Source organism: Euleptes europaea, chromosome 18 (genome assembly GCF_029931775.1).
Source record: "Euleptes europaea isolate rEulEur1 chromosome 18, rEulEur1.hap1, whole genome shotgun sequence".
NCBI classification, from domain to species: Eukaryota; Metazoa; Chordata; class Lepidosauria; order Squamata; family Sphaerodactylidae; genus Euleptes; species Euleptes europaea.
Window position 1 is genome coordinate 14,462,789 of NC_079329.1, and position 23,653 is coordinate 14,486,441.

Consider the following 23,653-nt stretch of genomic DNA (forward strand, 5'->3'; position numbering starts at 1 on the left):
GCTGGGCACTAGAAGCAGCAAGTTGGGTCTTGATGGATCACACAACCAACCACATACATAGGGGTACTAAAAGGCTGAGAATGGCAAGAATTGGGAAAACACTGCCAAGGACCAATACTGATCTTGTGGGGGGAGAGGCGGTGGCGCAGGAACCATAGCTGTGGTTAAGATGCTGATACACCCTTGTATGTGTTAAGTGCTGTCAAGTCGCTTCCAACTCATGGCGACCCTATAAATCAAAGCCCTCCAAAATGTCCTCTCTTTCAAACTGAGGGCTGTGGCTTCCTTTCTTGAGTCAATCCATCTCTTGTTGGGTCTTCCTCTTTTCCTGCTGCCCTCTACTTTTCGTAGCATGACGGTCTTTTCCAGTGACTCTTTGTCTTCTCATAATGTGACCAAAATACAATAGCCCCAGTTGAGTCATTTTAGCTTCTAGGGTCAGTTCAGGCTTGATTTGATCTAAAACCCACTGATTTGTTTCTTTGGCAGTCCACGGTATCCGTAACACTCTCCTCCAAAGGAAGGAATCGACTTTCTTCCTATCAGCTTTCTGACACACCCGTACCCACTTCAAAACTTAATGCAATACTTGTGTATGTTAGATCCCAATAATAGAAAACATTTAAAGTTGTACTGGGTCCAGCATTACTGTTGGAGAAGCAAGATAATGAGACTGCAAAAACAACAACCACCACCCCACTTTTTTCCAACTCAGTCTAGCCTGCAAGATAGCCCCCTACCTTGATTTGGCCAATATGGCAACCTTTAGAGGCTCCAGTTAGTTCAAAATGCTGCAGCTGGGTTATTATCAGGAGCTGTCTAGAACGTCCCATCTCACTCCATTGGCTGCCCACCAATTACCAGGCTCAATTCAAGGTACTGAACTGTCACACATGAAGTCCTTCATGGCCCCTCCCCCTGTGCTCTGCCACAACAGCTCTGCTCATCCCAGTAGGGCCTTCCGCGGTTACCCTATTACCCATGGGCAAAATCGATAACTGCCTGTACTCGTGCATTCTCTGTTGTAGCCTCCAGGACAAGGGTAGAAGAAGAAGAGTTGGTTTTTATATGCCGACTTTCTCTACCACTTAAGAGAGACTCAAACCTGCTTACGATCACCTTCCCCTCCCCCCAACAGACACCCTGTGAGGTAAGGGGCTGAGTGTGATTAGTCCAAGGTCACCCAACTGGCTTCATGTGTAGGAGGCTAATCAAACCTGGTTGTCTAGATCAGACTCCACCGCTCCAAACTACACTCTCCTAGCATTACCGGGCTATGGTTTGTACGGTTTTCACATTAGCAGCAACGAGAACCACAGCTTTAACATTCTTATTTCTGTTGTCACCCCGACCTGACTACCACAGAGCTTCCGCCTCCAAACTAGATAAACAAGAGACACCAGCATACATCAACTTGTTCTTGTGAACCGCCCCTGAAGCCTGAATAAAACTCTCTGGGAGCAGCTAATCAACCCCCTTTTCGTCCAAACTCTCAAAGTCCTCACATCACAAAGAACGATTACTGCTTAGAAATTGCCCCTCCCCTCCACACAGTCAACCCAAGCCCAAAATTAGTTAGTTTAAAATTTTATTGTTTTTTTTTTTTTTTACTTTTTAAATATTTTTTACTTAATAAAAAGTCAAGGTTTGTCCATCTGGTCACGTCCTTGTCAAGTTAATGTGGGAAAAGTGGCATTTGCTCTAAGAGCCCGAATGGAGTCATAAATAAAAGAAACCCCGCCCTTCTCCGGGCGAGGGGAAGGGGCCCTGCTCCGTCCCGCTGGCTGACAGCGCCCCATGTGGGCTTCACTAAACCAACGGAAAGGAAGGTGCTTGGCGAGGGGGGTCCGAACCGGGCCGGACTTCACCCCCCCCAGGGGCCTCTCTGCCATGGGCACGAGGGCTGGCCCAGGCGGGGGGGCCAGCAACTGAGCCAAGGCTGGCTGGGGGTCTCAGGTCACAGAGAGAAGCGTGGGCATCAGTTCCCAGGGGGGTGGAATGGAAGCTGCTGGGAAGGATGAGACTGAACTGGAAAGAGAAGAAAGAGTCAGTGAGGCGAGTGAAGGCACAGAGAGCCCAGTCACCAGTCCTAGCCAAACCTCGTAACCCCGGCAAGCCCCGCGCACCTCCCGCCAAGGCCCGAGCTCTTCCCTACTCATTGAAAGCAGTGAAGAGCATTATCCAACTGAGCCCATTTCCCTCGTTGGACTCACCTTGGTGGTGCCCTATATAAGTGTATGGGGAGGGTGTGGAGGCGGAGAGAGTGGGCACACCGCTCTGGGGCACACCTCCCTGGGGAGGCCCACCATGGGTCTGTGAGGGGTGCAGCAGCATGACCTGGGGAGCTCCAGGATGAGGGGGCGGGGCGGCTGCAATTCCAGTCTGGACGTGGGCCTGTGGGGGGGGGGGGAGAAGAAGTTACTTCAGCCCGTGCGCAGATCAGTGTTTCACATTAAGAAGGAAATACTCTGGTGTTTCAACAACTGGGCAGAAGCTAACAGAAGTGGCGGCAGCCGAAATCCTGAAATGCAGGGAGATGATATTGATTTAGCAGCTGGTATTGGTTGATGGAGCTGCAATATCAAGCTAGATCTTTTTAGAGTCCAGAATACATTTTCCCAAGAAAAGCTGATAGTCCAAAGCTGCTCGCAGTCCTCGTTAATGACTGCCTGGTACATATTTATCAAACTGGCTAAAATATGAGACGTTATCTAACTGGACACTTTGAATGAGGGTGAAATTAAACCTAATGGTTAATTACATATGGGAAGAAAGAAACTGCTACAGCTGGACTAAGCAGCATGAGCACCACCGCCATGCAAGGTTACGAAAGTTGCTGCTGCAATACCCGCACACCACCCAACCAAAAAGCACCATTTTCAAAGGCTCGGGAAGCCACAGCACGGCTCTAGCAAGCACTATCCAGTTCAGGAAAATGCACACACGCACACAAAATAAAGAAAAGAACCACATTCCAAATAGAACAGGAGCTCTAGTGCAGAGCTTCAATAGTTAATTTCCTAAAATTAGAGCCTTGTGGGCCTTTAAAAAAAAGCTTCAAATTCCCAAGCCTCAATTTATTTAACCCCCCAACTAGTACACAGCATACTCCCTGTTGAGATGCATCTGCAAGGAACTTGACAAATGCAGGGGAGTCCCAGAAGATGGAGACTATTGTAATTTATGGACACCCAAAAAAGAATAGAGTCACTCTCTCTCTCAGAGCAGGATCCCAAGTATCTCTACCCCTGCTGTTCCTCCCCCAAACACAGGAGGTCCTAGCTATCCCATGATGTTAAATGGAGAAGAGCATTCAACTGATAGAGGAAAAGGACAAAAAGCAAACCATGTTAAGGTGACTCTATAAATACAAACGGGCCCACAAGGCTCTGATTTGTATAAGCCCAAATTTAATGCTGAATTTTCATAAATAACGTTTCATGTTTTGTTTTTATTTTGTAACCCGCTTCAGGTAGGTTCCCTGTAGAGGTGGCATAAAATTTCCCTAAATAAATAATTCATTCCAGCTGCAGAAGATGGTTTAGTTGCCCAGCTACAAACCACTCTAGAGGTCTAGAGGCGTTGAGCCTCCCCACCCCCACCTTCATTTTCAGTAGCAAAAGGCTGCTATAGCATAGCGCAAGAGGGAGAAGATGAAGACTTCATTTTTAGCATTTCTCAAAACTACAAAAATAATAGCCTTAAAAGCAACAGTTCTCCCTCACACCCAAAGAACCCACTAAGACCTTCAATATGGTACCCTACCCACTCCCATTTGTTTACTCAAGAGTTGCTGGCATCGTTGAGGCTAGAACCTCCCCACATCTAACAGGGAGCACACTCACCTGGGTTACATGGGCCATGTTGGTGTAGCCATGCTGTAGCTGCTGGTGAGCATGGATGGCGTAAACAGCCTGCTGGGGAAAGCTGCTTTGTGGAGACTGAGCGCTTGGCCCTGGTGTTATGGAAGGGGGCGTAGCGGTCAGTGTGGCCGTGTGGTAAAGGTTCTGCTGCTGCTGGGCGCTGGCCAAGTGAGGTGGCTGTCCAGCCTGGTGCTGCGGCAGAAGGCACAAGGGTCACAGTTTAATCCCTGAAGCCTTGCCCACAATCTACTCTCCAGCCAGATCCCCCTCCTCTACAACCATACTACAAAGACTAGGCACACCATGGTGATATGCAGCAGTGGTAGAGAGTGCTGCCAAGTCACAGCTGACTTATGGCGACCCCGTAGGGTTTTCAAGGCAAAGAGATGTTTGGAGGTGGTTTGCCATTGCCTGCCTCCGCATGGGCTGAGACAGTTCTGAGAGATCTGTGACTGGCCCAAGGTCACCCAGCAGACTTCATGTGGAAGAGTGGGGAATTGTAACCAGTTCACCAGCCTGGAGTCCGCAACTCTTAACCACTACACCTTGGTAAAACCAGTGTCCAGTACATTTAACCTTGCTGTTTCCTCCGCTAAGCACTGACCGTGGGGAGGAGGAAAGGTTCTTTACACACTAAACCCTTCCCATCACTGATACACTACTGTAAAACTAGGTCAGTAAGCTCTGATTCCCAACCATTAGGAATAGGTTCCTTGGATAATCCATTGTAGTTAGTTGCCTTTACTAAAACATGAAAATAAAAGCAGCAATGGCTTTTTGGCAAAAGCCACAAGACACTTAAGGGGCTCCCCCAGATGCTGCATTTATGTGTTCTTACTGAATACTCGCCTATATTGTCATGCAGGCATTTGGCCTTTAATGTCAGGCAGGCATCTAGCCCTGCCGCATGTAGTAGTCACAAGATCCCTTTCTTGCTCTGGATTGAGCACTAGGTGCTTGACACAAATAGGATAGAATCATAGGCTGATGTCAGCAAGTATGTTGGCCTGTGCCCAGCCATCCACAGGAGCTTCCTACACTCTGCTCTGTTCCTGCAGCCCCTTCCGATCACCAGGAAGATCAGTTGTGGGAACCCATGGGGAGAAGTAGCCACACAAGCTGGGAAGCCAGAGAGAGGAGGGGCTAGAAGGATGAAGCTGCTCGGCTTCCTTCTTCTGCAAGAACAGCTCCACTGAACGAAGACAATTTCACCCCTTGCCCCCTTTCATTTGCCTGCACAAATATTGCTCTGTACTGGGTATCGCAACCCTGGGAATGATCTTTCAGATGGTCAAGAGGGGCTGAGAGGAACATGGAAGGAATGCCATCTGCCTTCTGTGCATAGATGGTTGGATGCCAGCTACCATCAATGCAAGAACATACATTAAGCTGCCTTATACTGAATCAGACCATTGGTCCATCAAGGTCAGTATACTCGGACTGCCAGCTGCTCTCCACCATCTCAGATGGAGGTCTTTCACATAACCTACCCTGTGATCCTTTTAAGCTGGCTGTGCCAGGGATTGAACCTGGGACCTTCTGCATATCAAGCAGATGCTCTACCACTAAGCTACAGCCTCTCAAAAGGGGAACTCAAAAGGTTGCACATTTATGTGCCATCAGGTTGGTTCTAATGTAGGTACTGCATGGATTGTTTTCTTGGCTTTTTGAACCTCATTTCACATACATCAGCTCTTAAGAGCTGGAAAAGCAGCTGCACTCATAATACGCTGGACTACCCCCTTCACAAAATAACTTTTTTCAGGCGAGAGCTTGAAAGAACACACATCTGTGCCGACCCCAAATATAAGACCAAAATGTGCAGGTCGCAAGAGCCAGACAAGCATTAAGTGCCTCCCATAGCTAATAACCAGCTCCCTGTGCCCCCCATCTCTTCCAGTACCTGCACAGGGCTGGGGGCAGCATGTTGCGCTTGCTGTTGGTTGCCCGTGGGTGTGGTAGCTGGTTGAGGCTGATGCGGATGCAGCTGTGTGGCATGGTGGGGATACGACTGATGCACTGCGGCTGGGGAGAGAAGCGGCAAGCAGCAGTCAACGATGCGAAGGGAGGAAAGGGGGAAGTAAGCTCAGAGTGGGGCGCGTCTCCAGGCTCAGCGCAAACTCACCATAGAGCGTCTGGGGCGTAGGTTGCTCTGCCTGGGGGTACTGGGGGGTGGATGACGAGACAATGGCCTGGGGGTGGCTGCCGGATGTCATCATACGCGGGTTGCTCTGCAGCATGGGGGCAAAGACAGGCTGGGGAAGGGGGGAAACAACATGGGTCAGAGCACAGGGGGACATCGCCTGCACCCCCAGATCTGATTCTTTTTCATAGAGCCATGGAGTTGGAAGGGACCACCAGGGTCCATCTAGTCCAACCCCTTGCACAATGCAGGAAATTCCAAACTTCCTCCCCCACACCCCGTGTCCCCTACTCTATGCCCAGAAGATACCCAAGATGCCTTCCCTCTTATGATCTGCCTACGGTCATAGAATCAGCATTGCTGATAGCCATCTAGCCTCTTCTTAAAAACCTCCAGGAAAGGACAGCCCACCACCTCCTGAGGAAGCCTGTTCCACTGAGAAACCACTCTAACTGCTAGAAAATTCTTCCTAATGTCTAGACGGAAACTCTTTTGATTTAATTTTAACCCGTTGGTTCTGGTCCGACCTTCCGGGGCAACAGAAAACAACTCGGCACCCTCCTCTATATGACAGCCCCTCAAGTACTTGAAGATGGTTATCTCCCCTCTCAGTCTTTCCCCACTAGCACGCCATAACACTCACCTGCGAGGGGTAGTGTGCCATGGGCTGCATCATGGTGGGCTGCCCTGTGAACTGCTGGGGATTGTAAGAGATGTATGGGGAATACGGCGTGGCAGCCACCAGCGGGGGGCCTGCAGCTGCTGCAGCCTGCATCATGGGAGGCGCTGAAGTAGGCTGGTGCTGGTCAGAGCGCTGCGGGGGTAGGGAGCCTGTGCAGAAACAGGGAAGCCAGGTCACACCCATAACACTTCCCCCGAACCAGAGGGATAAGGCACTCAAGTTCAAGCTCCCTGTGTAAGCACACTGCTATTGTGGCAAACTTTGCATTATAAAGGAGCAAAATACATCAGGCAGCGTGGTGTAGTGGTTAAGAGCGGTGGAGTCTGATCTGGAGAACCGGGTTTGATTCCCCACTCCTACACGAGTGGCGGAGGTTAATCTGGTGAATTGGATTTGTTTCCCCACTCCTCCACACGAAGCCAGCTGGGTGACATTGGGCAAGTCTCAGCTCTCTCAGCTCCACCTACCTCATAGGGTGTCTGTTGTGGGGAGGGGAAGGGAAGGGGATTGTAAGCCGGTTTGAGTCTCCCTTAAGTGGTAGAGAAAGTCGGCATATAAAAACCAACTCTTCTTCACCTTTCTCTCTCTTTTTTTAACATTGGGACCAGGTTACTTATCTATAACCATGGTTTTCCTGGTCAGGGATCATGGTAGGTTTATCAATACATTACAAATATACTGAATGCTAGGTTGGTCCTGGGAATATTAGCTTATATCCAGGAGTTGATCCTGAATGAAAAGGTCAACAGTCAGTATGCTATACTGGCTTTAAATGTCAGATGATATCTCAGTTTTTTTCAAGTGTACCAGCTAACGATCTTCACATTCTCTGTGCCAATTTGATTATTTTGTCTGTTGTAAAAATCTAATCTAGCCCATTTGCTGTAAGATCTCCATGTGTTACTATATTGTATTTCCTAAACTTTATCGTTGCTACTTTTAGTGTTGTATTATCTGTTTGTATTATTTTGTGCGTGTGTGTATGTGTGTGTGTTAAGTGCCATCAAGTCGCTTCCGACTCATGGCGACCCTATGAATGTCCTCCAAAATGTCCTATCTTTGACAGCCTTGCTCAGGACTTGCAAATTGAGGGCTGGGTCTTCCTCTTCTCCTGCTGCCCTCAACTTTTCCTAGCATGACTCTCTTTTCTAGTGACTCTTGCCTTCTCATGTGACCAAAATACGATCGCCTCCGTTTAGTCATTATTATTTTAGGTAATAAGAAAAAAATTCATGCTCCCCAGGGGTCTTAGCCGACCCTTTCAGAAACACCCACTCACCTTTGGCTCGGTACTTCCCTTGCTGTCCAGGCACAGAGTTGGAAACAGGATACGGGTACATCTGAGGAGCCTGTAGCAGATGGGGCAAGCCAATTAACCCTACAGCTGCCCCGTTCCCCCGCTCCCATGTGGTAACTGGGAAAGGACCAATGGTTACGGCAGCTCAATGCTCTGTTCTGAGACAGAACCAGCCACGCAGGGGAACACCGTCACAAGAACAGTCCCCTGCCCCTCACCTGCACAGCTGGGCTCATGTGGATCTGTGGGATGTAGGAGATGTACTGTGGACTGTACATGCCACTTTGCCCTGGTGTGATCACTGGGATGGAGGGTGTAGAGTGGGTGCGTGGTCCTGGCGAAGTAGGCGTACTCGTTGACTTGTTCTACGTGGTTAAGAAGAAAACAGAACCTTGATTACTTACCGTGTAGGTTCCTTCTGCTCTGAGGATGGACAGCATCTTGATTGAGGGGACCGTAGCTGCTCAGAGGGCCTTTCTAATGAAGCGTCAATCGAGATGCCTTCCTCCTCAGAGTAAAGAAGTCTTTGGCTAACAGCGTACTGTTGCAGTCCAGCCTAGTAGGTTGCTCTCATTTAGGATACTGATACGTCTGCCTTTCCCCTGATCATCTCAGGATCCAAACCTATGAAGACTAAAGAATAGATCTCTTCTTCCCGGTCGTCCCACCTACGCAAGCGTAGTCACTGCAAGGTAGGGTCCCCCACTTACTCACCACAGACAGAAGCGTCTTTGAGGGGTTAAATTCTTTTGCATTCGGGTTCAGTGTTGACTTCTTCACCTGCCTGGAGGCATAAAGCGCAACAGATATGCGATGAGGAAACCACAAGGACTGCCTAGCTGTCAGTGCATCTGCTGCAGTCCCCCCACCAGTGACTCACTCTGAGACAGGGCCATCCTCTTTGTCATCTGTGTCGCCTTTGCCTGGGGGGCTAGCCGTCTGGGTCTGGCGTTCCATGCCTTCGCAGGGTCCCTTCTCCTCCTTACTGCTGCTTTCAGACAGCTCCAGGGTGGGCTTGGGGGATTCGTCAGCCACTTCGCACGTGCCCCCTGCCCCCACCAATGCTTCCGGAGGCTTGTCCTTCCCTTTCCCTTCAAGAGTCTCCTTGGGCCGGAAAGGGTCCAGCGAGGCTTCTGAGGAGGAGCTAGGCTGAAGCTGGGGAGGAAAGATGGGTGTCGCAACTATGGCCACGTCCAAACATTATCCTTCCTGCAAAGGACGTGCAGACAACCTTCCCTCACCTTGAACTGGGCTCCAAACTTGCGCAGCTCTTCCAGCTGATTCCTTTTCTGCTCATTTTGGAGTCCTAGAACATGGTGAAAGCATCAGGACCAATTGAATAAACAAATGATCAAGAGTTTAAAAACCCCAAACCAAAAAGATACCAAAAATTAGCCATGAGGTTTAGGCTCTACAGCAGTAGTTCCCAACCTTTTTTTGACCAGGGACCACTAGGACTTTTTTGTTCGGTGCAGGGACCCCAAGGTTCAAAATAAAAATTCTGAGAATTTGAAAATAAACTTTAATCATAACTGTTAAACATTAAACTTAGAATAATATTTGAATATATATTTTTATAATGGAGAACTTTTAATTGAAAATATTAATTTATTATGGGTTTATAACTTTGTTTCGTGGACCTTAATTTAGTTCTCGTGGACCCTGGGGGTCCACGGATCCCCAGTTGGGAACCAGTGCTCTACAGTGTGAAAACACCCCCCCCCCCCACCCAATATTTCTCTCAGAAACTGAGAATTTTCAAAAGGGCTTTGGGAGGAAAAGAAGAAACTCCTGTGGAAGTCACAAACCTTTGTTGGCCTGTTTAACCAGGTCTGAGGGCCCCATAACTTCCAAGGTCCTGCTGGGTTCTTTGGTGGCAGAGCTAGGCACCTCTTTAACTAGGGGTTGAGGGAAGAGAAAAAGCAGTTAAGCCCCATACTCCCCAAGAGGCCCCACAAAGAACATGGTAGAAACTACTTCCAGAAGGCAGAAACGGCCATGGACTATGGTGATCTCTATAAGGAGTCTAAGTGTATAGCTCACTCACCTTCTTAAACTTAAAGAGAGAACACCATCATTTACCCTTTTAAGTTCAATCGACCAATTAAGCCTAGTGGATCTGAAAAGGTGGCCAGCCTAACTGGGGAAAGGTGTGGGAACCAGAAAAGTCTTGATGCTCTGGGAAAAGGGCAAACAATTGAAAGGAAGATAGGCCTGGTTCAATTCCCATGAGGTCTGCCTGACTGCCATCGGCCTAGACTTGTTTCACCTTCAGTGAGAATGCTTACCCTCAACAGCAGCTATAGGGGCAGATGTCAGGACCTTGGGCGAAGGCGGGGTTGGGGAAGCACTAGGCTCCAAGGCAGTTCTCGATTCAGAGGGTGATGCAGGAGCAGCAGGGACAGCTGATCCCACGGGGGGATCCTGGGAGGAGACTGGCACAGCCGAGACAGACTTGGGAGAACGAGGAGGATACAGGCGGCCCACTGCGCGGAAAGATAACAAGAGAGGTGAGCGCCATCCTGTGAGCGCCACCTTCTGTTCTAGGTATTGGAAAATGATCTGTTGGCTACACTGTGTGAGATACCTGTTGTAGATGCAGCTGAGACTTCCATGGGCCGGCTGGAAGGGGAAGACATTGTCTTGGCCCCCCGGAGGGGTCGCTGAGACTTTGGAGACATTCTGGACGGGCCTACAAGGCAGCAAATCAACAGTGAGAGAAGTACACCAAACAGACCTGCGCTATCTGCAACTCTCCCTTGCTGGAAAAAGACAGAGTCCACCATTTACCACAACCCAAAATAACGGAAATTGGGAAAGCCATGTTAATAGTAAAAAACGTCACTTCAAGAAAGCCTCCATGGGAAGAGATTTCATGGCTCCCTGTGATGGATGTTTCCTCTGGGTAGAGTAGGACTCGGGCCTTTTTGCCCCATAGAGATGGGTCCATCAAACCATTCAAGTCTCCCAATTTCCAAGCCCCAAACCTCACCTCCGTTGATTCCTCGCTGCTCCGGGATGGAGCCAGGGTTGCTGTCTGGATGATGGCCACTTCCACGGGGCGGTAAAGAGCCCATGCTGGGCCTCCCACCACGAGAGCTGCTGCAGCGCATGCCTCCTCGTGTGCCTTCTCTGACACGTTGGGGAAGTGGTATGTATTTGCCATCTCTGGAAAAAAAGAAAACGAGTGTGAAGCGGCACGAAGGACCGCAGCCAGCATCTTGAATCCAAAGGCACATGTGCTGCAAAGGGACTGGCAGACCCCAGATGCACGAGATGACCAACCTTCCAGGGGCTAACTTTAGAGAGGAGACCTTGGCACGGTTTTCTTTTATCCCAAAAGATGTAATCTGAACCAGCAGCAAGTGAGAACCATAACTGCCCTATCCCGGTGAAGTTATTTTGCTTCTAGATTAAACTCATCCTTTCATTTTCACCCTCTTCACCTATCCTATTGTCTCACCTGGATGCCAGACTAGGGCTGTCCCTCCCCGATACTTGTCTTTGCACAGAGCTGTGCTTTTCTTCTTCTGTGCGTCCATCATCATTCTCCATGGCAATGCGCTGTCGGTACTGTGGGCTTGACTCGATCTCCCGAGCCAGCTGGGCAGCCCTGGCCTCTCGCTGCCGGAATTCCTCTGAATTATCTTTCTCAAGCGGTACCCTACCATGCAGAGACAAAACACAAAAGCTGGTTAGGAAAACTTATGATGCCCACTTCTTCTATACAGACAAATGGCTGCTGTCCTATTAGGAACAGAAATGCCAACACTCTGCCAAGTTCAGCTACAGAAGAAAGTCTTGATGCTTCCAGCAGTTAACAGTCTTTGTCTGGCCTACAACAGGTCTGCCAGCCTTAGGTGCTGACCTATCTCCAATCGAGATTTGGCTGACACCTTCCACTTCCCACACAAGTGTGACCCTAAAATCACATTTCAGCTAGCAAAGAAACACACATTTTCTGTCAACAATGGATACACAGTCAACCTAAATAAGTACCACAAATGAAAAGGTGTCGTTCTGCTACAAAGCTGTCGAATCAGAAACAATCTGCTGGCCTTATGGACTTCCCATATATTTGCACTTTATTAGAGGCCAGGGTGGGAAGGCACCAAGCACCAACTGCCCATTTAGCCTCTCAAGTGACATACAACCAACCTCCTGGCAAGCACAGCCTGGGCAACAGGAGAGGTGGGCATGTAAGTTAAAAAACTGGCACTTCCTTACATGGCCTGGATAAACTGATATACTTATCTGGCATGCTCTTGTGACTACATTTCTGACTGCAGCACAGATAAATTAAAATGTAGCTATTCATGTACAACCCTTGCATCTGATGCTCCGTGAAACCTCACTCTCAGCGACAGATACCATCAGGCCGATAACAGGGAGCAAGTAAGTTTTAGCCCGCTCCACACACAAACACTACCAGAGTACTACGAGGATGGGTAACTGTTTCATAATTAAGCTAAGAATCTCTCTTACCTTCCCTAGCCATCAAAAATACTCTTATTGCTTTCAACTGATGACAAAGAACACTTTGGTAAACAGACAGGATGCAGAGATTGAGGAAAGGTTGAAGGAGCTGGTATGTTTAGCCTGAAGAGAAGACTGAGAAGGGGATATGATAACCATCTTCAAGTACTTGAAGGGCTGTCATATGGAGGATGGTGCCGAGTTGTTTTCTGTTGCCCCAGAACCAACGGGTTGAAATTAAATCAAAAGAGTTTTCCATCTAGACATTAGGAAGAATTTTCTAACAGTTAGAGCGGTTCCTCGGTGGAACAGACTTCCTCAAGAGGTGGTAAGTGCTCCTTCCCTGGAGGTTTTTAAGCAGAGGCTAGATGGCCATCTGTCAGCAATGCTGATTCTATGACCTTAGGCAGATCATGAGAGGGAGGGCATCTTGGCCACCTTTTGGGCATAGAGTAGGGGTCACTGGGGTGTGTGGGGGAGGTGGTTGTGAATTTCCTGCATTGTGCAGGGGGTTGGACTAGATGACCCTGGTGGTCCCTTCCAACTCTATGATTCTAGGAGTGTTGAAGCTGATGGGAGCTTCAAAAGGTCTAGACCAGCATGCTGAACAAACTGTGTCAATAAGCCTATTATCCTTCCCCTGCCTTATCACTTCTCACTTACTGCTCAGAGCCTTGCAGGGACTAAAAGACAATGAGAGGATGGGAGACTTGACTGGTTTTGGTGTTCCACTGTCGTCCCCAGTGTGTTTGCTCGACAGGTATTCAATCAACATCATCTGCTGTCTCACCCCCTTCCCCGGGTCCCCCCAAGCCCAGACACAGCTGAGACTGTCACTCACGTGTACGAGGAGAGGCTACTGTCATAGGTGGTCTTCACACCGTAATTTTCCTCGTTGAACTTGAACATCTCATTTGGGTCCCAGCCATTAGACTGAAATGACAGACAGCAACCTTTTCAAGCATTTTGGCCCAAAAAACAGCTCAGCAACTAATTAAACTCAAGCGAGCCAGAGCGGGACAATTTACCATGTCAGATTCCAAGTCATAGTCATCACTGTTGCTGTCTCCCCCTTCCCAACGCTGCAGAACCTTCTCCTTGTGCTCTCCGTTCACCTTTGAATTCATGGCAATAGCAGAATCTGTGAACTTATCTAGGGCACAGAACAGAGGAGGTGGTCTGGATGCGAAGTTCCAACCTTTTCCAGCCTAGGCTTCAGGAGAGCTGTGAGATGTTTTACCTTTGGTGGCGTAGTTAAAATCGACGTTGCGGAAGTGCACAAGCATAACGTCGGCAGGCTTGAAGACCATCGTGTCCACAATATCCTCCCGCTTGGGCCCCACTGGCTGATCGGGCACCTTTTTGTGCACGGCGTCCACAGCCAGCTCAAACTGCAGAAATAATCCATACATCACATGCACGTCACCAAACCTAGTACTGTGAGCATGGCAGTATCACGCCATTCCACTGGCCCACAAAGCTCTAGCTATTAACAAGTAATTATTGGCTTCTTTAAACTACCCAAAGAGCCCCGTGGCACAGAGCAGTAAGCTGCAGTACTGCAGTCAAAAAGCTCAGCTCATAACCTGAGTTCGATCCCGACAGAAGTCAGATTCGGGTAGCCGGCTCAAGCCTGACTCAGCTTTCCATCTTTGCGAGGTCAGTAAATTGAGTACCCAGCTTGCTGGGGGGTAAAGTGTAGACAACTGGGGAAGGCAATGGCAAACTACCCCATAAACAGTCTGCCTAGTAAATGTCGGGATGTGACGTCACCCCATGGGTCAGGAATGACCTGGTGCTTGCACATGGGGACTATCTTTACCAAAACTACAAGCCAAACAAACACTCACCTTGGAGCTCAATGTTTTAAAAATCCCCTCATAGGTGCTTCCATTTTTCACCTTTACATCACACGTGGAGCCCTGGGAAGGGAACAGAAGAATGGAAGTAACATTAAGGCAAGGTAGAAAGGTTTTTCAAGTTGCAGTTCATCACACAGCTTTCCTCCCTGTTATTTTGACCTATTGCAGGAAGAGGAGGAAAACCAGGACAAGGAGTCAGCACTAGACTGGATTTTATGACCCTTGAATGTACCATTTCAGCAACTAATCAACAACATTCCTGTTTGGTTTGCAGGGAACACCTGCACAGATATTCACAGAATATCTCAGGAAGCGCCCTTAAAGCTAAGCAAAAAAACAAAACAAAAAACAAAGGAAAAGAAACGCTCAGGTTAGCATTACGTGAATAACAAGGCTGAGGGGAGGTTGATCCCACAAGGTTTCCCACACCAAAAGAAAGTTAAGAGGGAACTCCTCTGAATACCATCTTCAATTGCACATTCACCCACCTATGTATCTACCCTTCTAACGTATCTCAGACTCACCACGACAGCTGTCAGGAAGTGCAGCATTCGGGAATTGTTGTAGACACCTTCAAAGACCTAAAGATGAATGAGTGAAAAACAAGGTTCATCAGACAACTTGCAAACTTACATTACCCTTTTATGACTGATCTAGCACTTCCAGTTGTTTACCATTCAGCTGCAAGAATCCAGCAGTCGACAGGGCAACGGTAGGCACCTTTTAACAAACTATATCTCACTATGAAAGCAGTAAACTAATAGGATATTTTTCTTATTTTTGGTTGGTGCAAACAGTAGTCAGATGTCCAGGCCAGGGCCCTGGGGGCTGGGATCACAGCCAGCCCCGGACAGAGAGCTATAACTAGGGACAAAATTCCGACATTTTCTAGCCAGGAAGGCAGTAAAAAAAGCTGCTATGGGACAGCTAATCTATCCTGTTTCGACAAATCTCACGTTTAATGGTTTTATTTTCGTTTCTGTGCCCAAACACAGCCAGTGCCCTCCAGTAATACAACTAGAATATCGACTTGTAAAACAGCGGCAGGGCCTCTCATTACTAAGACATTACAAGTGGCCTCTTTCGCATCTAAAAGATGACCAAATGATATTGCTCCAAAACTCTGAAGGAAACCTGATCTGGAAACCCAAGTTAAAAAAACTCCAAGCTAAAGCTACATTGGGTTTCATCCCAAAGTACAATGTACTACTAGCAAGGGAAGATGGACATGTATAAGGTTTAAGAACTGATTACAGCTTGGTACAGCTTGCTTCAAGGGCTGAGGTTTCATGTAATAGCTTTACAAGTCACACAGTCTAAACATGCAAGAATGGCCCTATAACTTTGGGAGGCCTAAATTGGGGTCGATGATCAGATACTTACAGGAGACGGCGGAGGCCCTTTGCCTGTGCTCTGACCCCTGAAAAAAAATCAGAGAAAAGTTTAACTCCCCAGAAGGTGATATGCCCTCTGCACATACATTACAATATGCCGTCTTTGAAACATCATATCACCAATTCATTACATAAACTGAATTTGTCCCCAAGGGTTCAGAATAAACATGATACCTTTTACAGCAAACATTTTACAGTGGAGAAAGTGAGGGATGGATCTCTGAAATCATCTAGTTTTCTAGGAACAGCAAAAACCCCTCTTTTCATATCATGGGACAACAAAGCCTCTCGAAGTAAGCAGGCCTTGCAAGAAGCATCATCCTCAGTAGAAAAATAGAAGACCCTGCAAGCAAAGCCTGTGGAGGCTATATATATTCCAGCATCCCTGCCCCATGGAGCAAAGAACAGACTATTTAGCCAAGAGTATTGAAACCCTTTGTATGGAAAGGGTTCCTTATGGATCTTACCCATACTTCCAACTTTTCTGCAGTCAATACTATAACTAAATTTACAACAATGATCAGGTAACTTGTGGGAATTCAGCCAAGCTAAGCAGAAAGTTATGCCACAGAAAGAGGGAAGTCGTTCTAATGGAGATAATATGGCAACCAAATCAACCAGAAGCAAAAAGGGTATGTTAAATCATACCCTGGCATCTGAACTGACACATGCACCTTAACCCTATATAGTTACAAAGCTTTTCCTTGCTTCTGCGAGCAAGACAAAACTTTCAAGGCTAGGAGAATTCCCACACTTTTTGCTGTTAACTTCTAAAAACTGATACTACCATGTGACTCCGAAGGGGTTTTCCAGCCACACAAGAGCGCCCTGTTCCTCCTTATGCTTGCGAGGCTAGCTGTACTACCCCAGTTCACTACAAATGGAAACACAGCTACTGCCTTCAGTGCCATACAAGTTGAATGTGGGTACGGGAACCACCTGTCAGGTGCAAATAGTAACACATCTTTACAAGGCCCTTTCAGCTAAGTTCTCCAGTATGCAAGCAATGCTGTTGGTATGTTGAGGAAATAACCGGTTTCCAGTGCTCTCTTCTGTATGTGTCTAAGATTTAAAATAATGTCCCAAAGCAAAGATGTTACCCACTCTATCTGTAACACTCTCATACCATTACATTTGAAGCAATTTATACGGAGACTTACTAATTTATACCCCACCTTTCTCCCCAATGGGGAGCCAAAGCAGCTTACATCATTCTCCTCTTCATTTATCCTCACAACAACCCTATGAGGTAGGTTAGGTTGAGAATGTGTCACAGGCCCAAGGTCACCCAGCAACTTTTCATCGCATACTAGGGATCTGAACTGGGTTCTCCCAGAGCACAGTGAGACACACTAACCACTATGCCACACTGGCTCTTGAGCATAACTTAACACGATTCCATGCATGTTTACCTAGAAATAATTCCCAACTAAACTCAGTGACAAGCACGAACAGGGCTGCAATGTCAACTTGTGGCATTTTAGAGATTAATTGATCGGCCGCGGCACAAAATTCCACCTGAAGTGGACACTGGCCCACAGAAAGTCAGTGACGCAGTAAACCTGTTAAGTCTTTCGCAAGAAAGAGCCTTGGTATATTGGAAGCTTACAGTGACTTTACTAGAATACAACCATCGGTTTTGAAATAGGGTTTTTAAAAGGGGTTTCCCCCACTTTTTTTTTCCTGCTAAGGAAGGTATCACCCTAGGGAACTTCTTTCTGAAATGCGTCCTTATGAGCACCCCCCCCCACGTGGAACTTAAAACAGGAAGTGTCCCTCTTAAGAAGGCACTTTCACACAGCCCAGATAATGTACTTTCAGTGCACCTTAACGATCGTTCGCAAGTGGAGTTTGCCAGTTCACAGTAAAACCCACCTTCAAAGTGCATCGCAAGTGGATTGAAAGTGCCTTATTCGGGCTGTGTGGAAGCGCCCTGACTAATCTCCTCCACTGGGAAGGGAGCAGCGGCTGGCCTCACAAAACTGCGCTTACCGGACACTTTTCCCCGCTCCTCCCCATGTCAGTCCTCTTCTCGACCCTCCCCGACCGGGAGCGCGCGAACACGTGCGCGCGAAATCTATAACCCCCCCCCAACCTCCTCTCTCCTCCAGGTCCCCGGATGCGGGAAGCGGTTTTTTGTTTTTTTTTTACCTGGTGCCGCTCCCTCCAGGGGGGGCTCCCGCCCCGCTGCCGGGGGGCGCCACGGTGGCGGCCCTGGCTCCTCCCGCCGCGCCGGGGCTGAGGCTGCCGTTGGGGCTGGCCGGGGGAGGGTTGGGCTTCCGCGAGGCGGCGGCCGGGGGAGGCGGCGTCGGCGTGGTGGGCGGCGGCGGGCCCGAGGCGGGGGAGCCGGGCTGAGGGGAGGGCGGCGGCAGCGGCTGCTTCAACATGGCGGCGGCGACAGGGCCGCAGTCTCAGCCCCCCGCTCCCGCCTCCTGGGACGCGCGCGAGGGCCGTTGGGCGAGGGGAGGGACGGGGGGGGGGCGGCCCGCGAGCTCACTCGGCCTGGGGCTGGGGGGGGGAGTGGGGGGAAGGATCCCTTGAGGGGGAGGCGGGGAAAGGAAGCCGCGAGCCGGCCCCACCGGCTGCCACCGCAGCGCTCCGAACGTGGCGCCGCCCGAGAACGGCGGCTTAGAAAGAGAGGAGGGGGGGAGGAGAGAAAGCCGACACCGCCGCGCGCACCTCCTGGCCCGGAAGGGGAAGCGCGCGAGGGGAAAGGAGGGCCGGCCCGTCGAGGAGGGGCCGAAAACTCCCACAGAGGGGCCTCCCCCCCCCACAAAAAAAAAAACCCCAACCAAACCCAACGGAAAAAAGGGGGCAGGCAAAGGCAGGCGGGTTGCCTTCCCTCCCTCGTCCTCCTCGCGGCGAACGTGAGGGAGAAACAAAACGCGGCACGTAGGCCCGGCGCAGGCACACACGGGGACGCGTGTCCCCCCTCCCCGCCAGGCGCGCGTTCTTATTGGACGCCTCGGCCCTGTTTCTGGAGGAGGGGGGAGGGGAGAACGCGCGCGCGCTCGGCCCTGTGGTGGTTGAGCAGGAAAGGGGGGGGGAAGGGCGAGAGGAGGAAAGTATAAAGTCTCGAGGGCGCGAGCCAATCAAGAGGCAGCGCTCGAGGGAGAGGAGGAGGGGGTTGGTCACTCGAGCGAGCGCGCGAGGAGGGGGGGAAAAAGGGGGGGTTAAAAAGAGGAGGAGGAGGAGGAGAGGAGGAGGGGGGAAAGTGGTGATGTTGGCGCTGAGGAGGCCTCGACGCCAACGGTCTCAACCTCCTCCCCCCCCCTTCCCCTCCTTTTCCTTACACTTTGGGCCGGCGGGTTTCCGTGTCTGAGCGGGAGCGCGCTTGCTCGCTGGGGAGGGAGGTGTGTGTGTGTTGGGGGGGGGGAAGGGAGATTCCCCGCTGGCCCGCGCGGACGAGGAGTCAATCCGGTTGCTGCACAATGAGTCCCTGGTGGAGGGCAGGGCTTCGCTTAGTGCTCCGGCGCGCGCGTGCTCTCGCTCTCTCCTTGCCGCGCACGCACGCTGCCGCCGCGCGCACGCTCACCGCGTGATCGCAGAAGGGTAACCCTCCCTCCTCCTCCCCCCCCTCCTCCTCCCCCCCCTCCCCTTCTCGACCAATCGAGGAAAGGGAGACTTGTGGGGATTGGAGCGCCCGGCCAGGTTTTGCGCCTCCGGTAATGGGCTCGAGGCTTCAGTGCACATGCGTAAAGAGAAACAAAGACTGCCTTCCTCCTTGTCGCGACCAGCTCGGTGTGCGCGTGCGCAGAGGGACACGGGGAGTGGGAGAAGAAGAGCCGCGCGAGAGCGAATGCCGGGGTGCCTCAAAGTGCGCATGGTCGAGAGGGGGGGGGAAGAGGCGGGTGCTGAGACTAAAAGTCCCGGATGTTAACCTGAAGATGGTTGACCCGAAATGACCCCTATTCCTCAATGTCACATGGGTTACAGTAATAGCCTGGCCTCAGTGACCTCAAGGGCAAGGTAACCCCCATTCCCAGAGGCTGTGGGGCTTGGGGGGGGGGACGACGACGACACAAATGGTGGTAGCAGGCTTTATAGAAAACACTGTTTTCTTACAATTTTTATAAAGTTTTACGTTCATAACTGTGAGCCTCTTCTGCCATTTGTATGAGAAAATTGGGGTCTAAGCTGCCCCAAACAATGATATTTTGGGGGGAGGGTTATTGACACATGTCAGGGACATGCCTTGAGTGTGAGGAAATATGGTGGGATAAAAATGTTTTAAATAAACATCTTAATATTCTCCTGAACACACAGTTCTTCCTTCCCCCAAAGAATTTACATTTAAAAAGTTGTTGAGGAGGGGTCAATTAATGCTCACCTAAACTAAAGTGCAAAAGAATATTCTGAAAATTATTCCTATCTGAATGTTTTTCAGTTGCTTTATGCCATCTTTAGGATCATTTGACTAGAAAAACAAGCAAAGGCTAGATTTTGGTTTGACTGGGCAAACCCTGCCTTCCTCAGCTGAGATTGTATCACACTCTGCCTGTTGTTGCCCCACAGCACAAGGTGTCTTCTTATACTTCGATCCACACCATTTGTACCTGACCCCTAGAATCATAGTTGGAAGGGACCACCAGGGTTATCTAGTCCAACCCCCTGCACAATTCAGGAATTTCAGTTTCAATACCTTTATTGGCATACCATCAAGCAGTCGATCAAATAAAACCAACCCTCTAAACATAATTCAGGAATTTCACAACCACCTCCCCTCCACATCCCGTGACCCCTACTCCATGTCCAGAAGGTGGCCAAGATGCCCTCCCTCTCATGAACTGCCTAAGGTCATAGAATCAGCATTGCTGACAGCTGACCATCTAGCCTCTGCTTAAAAACCTCCAGGGAAGGAGCACTTACCACCTCTTGAGGAAGTCTGTTCCACTGAGGAACCGCTCTGACTGTCAGAAAATTCTTCCTAATGTCTAGGCGGGAACTCTTTTAATTTCAACCTGTTGGTTCTGGTCCGACCTTCTGGGGGCAACAGAAAACAACTCTGCACCATCAAGTCCTGTGTAAGCTGGATGTCTCCTTAGGAATTCAGACTGGGGATCTGCTGTCTGTTTAAGGACTGTGGCTGGAGACTTGCAATTTTTTTAAGGGAATTAGAAGTGACACGAGGGAAGTTTTGCTTCCTGTAATGCTATATGCACCCCCTTCTTTCTCCTCATTCTTGCATAAACTGACTGTGCGGTTTTTTGAAACAGCAAAATCCTGCCAGATATGTTTCCAGAGATGAAAACGGGATATGGGCATACCATGAATAGTGACCATCTCCAGCTTTCTGGGAAAAAGTCCCAAGATGCTGCTGTTTTGGTATTGTGGTAGACCTGTGGATCCATATCTTGTGCATACCTGAACATAAGTCTCGTTGAGTTCAGTGACACTAGTTCATCCATTATAAAGTGGATGATTGCTACTCCCCTGATGCAGAAGGTTAGAATAGCAGGACTGCCCTTGAAGACTACAATTGGTACAGAATGCTGTGGCCAGGATACCGACTGGAGTGACTTGTAGGGACCATATGACTGGCTCCCAATCTGCTTCCAGAACCAATTTGAGGTGCTGGTTTTGACCTTTAAAGCTGTATATGACTTAGGGCCAGCATACCTTAAGGGGTCGCCTTCTCCCTTATGCACCTCTACCCCTGAGGTCCCCAACCTTTTCGAGCCTATGGGCACCTTTTGAATTCTGACACAGGGTGATGGGCACAGCAGGAGATGGCTCTTACAGGAGAGGGAATCAACCCAAAAGTGGCTGCTGCAGGAAGCCATGCCCCCCAACACATACAGAAGAGGTCCAAATGCAGCAGAGAAGAGGGATCATTTTTAAAATATACCAGGAGAGTGAGGGGAAAAAACACTCTTGTGGCTGCTGCTGAAACAATTTTAGTTTAATGTGCATAGCCAATCAGAAGCCCTGCTGGGCAAGAGCCCTACCTAGCCCTACCCACTTTCTAAAAACACTTGATGGGCATCAAAGAAGATCTGGGTGGGTGCCATGATGCCCACAAGCACCACTGGGGACCCCTGCTCTACCTGTTCACTCCAGTCATCTTTTGAGGCCCTGCTTCGGGTACTCATGTCATCTGAGGCCAGACTGGGGTCAACCCAAGAGAGGGCCTTCATGGTCATGGGCCAAAACTTTGTAACTCCCTCCCCAGGGAGGTTCGTTTGTCTCCCTCTGTCATTGTCTCCAGCCAGCAGGTGAAGACTTCTTTGTTTGGCATACACCTACAGTTATTGGCCCTCTTCCCTGGTTGTTTTCTGTGTTTTTGCGTTTATATGTTTCACTGAATTGTCAATTATTTCAGATATACTTTATAATAAATGCTGTTTTAATGTCGAATTGTTTTGACTGAAATGTATCAAAGGGTTATTAAAGTGGAAAGGCAAATATGAGAAGCTCAAATCTCCACCTTGTTTCTTATTTGAGAATGATCCATCATCTCTTTGCAAGCAAATTTATCTATTTCATGACCCCTTTCTGATAATCCCGTTTCACTCATTTCACACTGTTCTTGAATTGATATATATTAGTTTGCACAGATCTAAATACATTCAGTATTTTGATCATCTATTACCTTATTTCTCTTTTAAGTCCTCAAGTCAAATAATCAGCATTTCCAGTTTCTATTGGGGAGTACCTGGGCTCGAACTTCCAATTTGTCCGAGATATTCATCTGGAAACATATTGGATAGTGGTTCAGTTCTTCACTATGTAATTCTGTAATTCAAAATGGATGGTGCAGCCTAACCAAGTTGCAGAAGGCACTAGAAATATTTAAGCTGTGATCCACTCCTCATGAGCCATTCAGTAAGCTCTGATCCCCTGCAAAAGACACATGCTTCACTCATTGTTAATTGTGCGGCACAACTGCAAGACTAAACTGTAAGGAAGATGTGGCATCACTTTGTTTCCCCTTTAGTCACAGAGGCCGTGGCTCAGTGGTAGAACATCTGCTTGGCATGCAGATGGTCCCAGGTTCAATCCCTGGCATCTCCAGTTAAAGGGACTAGGCAAGCAGGTGATGTGAAAGACCTCAGCCTGAGAACCTTGAGTGCTGCTGCCGGTCTGAGTAGACAATACTAACTTTAATGGACCAAGGCTCTGATTCAGTATAAGGCAGCTTCATGTGTTCATGTGATCCTTAAGACTGTGGACCCATCGAAGATCGGAAGTGGCTTGCGTTGTCCTCCCCTTCTCACAACCACCACCCTGTGAGCTAGATTAGACCCACAGAGTGACTGGTTCAAGGTCACCCAGTGAACATCTATGGCATGGTGTAGTGGTCAAGAGCGGTGGACTCTAATCTGGAGAACCAGGTTTGATTCCCCACTCCTCCACTTGAGTGGCGGACACTACTCTGGTGAACCGGGTTGGTTTCCCACTCCTCTACATGAAGCCAGCTGGATGTCCTTGGGCTATTCACAGTCCTCTCAGAGCTCTCTCAGCCCCACCTACCTCACAGGGTGTCTGTTGTGGGAAGGGGAAGGAAAGGTTGTAAGCCAGTTTGATTCTCCCTTAAGTGGTAGAGAAAGTCGGCATATAAAAAACCAACTCTTCTCTACAGTTAGAACCACCACACACTAGTATGAACCTGTTCCTTTGGTTTGGGAACCAGTTTGAATTTTCTGGACTATTACCTTGAAATGTATTTGTTGGTGTTCTGTAACAAGTATGTTTTGGAGTTTACAGTCCTGCTTTGTTGCTGTGGAACTGCACCAGCGCAGAAAGAAGGTGGTCAATAGGAAGCTGAGTACAGTTCTCCCTCCTTCATATCCCTCCTGGACACTTGGTTGTGTGCTCCTTTCTGAACTATCAAAAGCCTAGTGCAGCTGCACATCAACATTTAAGATTACTTATGCCATATTTTCACTCATGATTGGCTGCCAAAGTACATCAATTTAAGACGCTGGGAAAAGTG

General features: G+C 49.0%; 1 protein-coding gene and 1 non-coding gene across 2 annotated transcripts; both read right to left on the reverse strand.

The window, feature by feature from the left end:
• Window positions 1-1,908: 1,908 nt before the first annotated feature.
• On the reverse strand, window positions 1,909-18,117 carry ATXN2L (ataxin 2 like). The gene is made up of 23 exons (XM_056863153.1): window positions 17,869-18,117; window positions 15,707-15,743; window positions 14,848-14,904; window positions 14,312-14,383; window positions 13,702-13,852; window positions 13,490-13,614; window positions 13,303-13,394; window positions 11,449-11,649; window positions 10,978-11,153; window positions 10,573-10,677; window positions 10,274-10,471; window positions 9,794-9,883; window positions 9,227-9,291; window positions 8,866-9,140; window positions 8,700-8,769; window positions 8,204-8,350; window positions 7,968-8,037; window positions 6,650-6,837; window positions 5,989-6,118; window positions 5,767-5,888; window positions 3,846-4,055; window positions 2,214-2,394; window positions 1,909-2,028 (listed from the first exon to the last, which is right to left on the reverse strand). Exons 1-23 carry the CDS (start codon window positions 18,102-18,104, stop codon window positions 1,979-1,981), a joined length of 3,048 nt encoding a protein of 1,015 aa, XP_056719131.1. The 5' UTR covers window positions 18,105-18,117; the 3' UTR covers window positions 1,909-1,978.
• TRNAI-GAU (transfer RNA isoleucine (anticodon GAU)) lies at window positions 5,372-5,441 on the reverse strand. Its single transcript has one exon. It is a non-coding gene; the product is annotated as a tRNA-Ile (tRNA).
• Window positions 18,118-23,653: the final 5,536 nt, after the last annotated feature.

What these genes read in the sequence shown, in the direction of transcription:
- ATXN2L (XM_056863153.1), bottom strand. Translation starts at nt 18,104, where the DNA reads ATGTTGAAGCAGCCGCTGCCGCCGCCCTCCCCTCAGCCCGGCTCCCCC. An exon ending in AAGGGCCTCCGCCGTCTCCT is followed by an intron (nt 14,905 to 15,706) that starts GTAAGTATCTGA and finishes ATTCATCTTTAG; the next exon opens with GTCTTTGAAGGTGTCTACAA. An exon ending in CTCAGCTGCATCTACAACAG is followed by an intron (nt 10,472 to 10,572) that starts GTATCTCACACA and finishes CTTTCCGCGCAG; the next exon opens with TGGGCCGCCTGTATCCTCCT.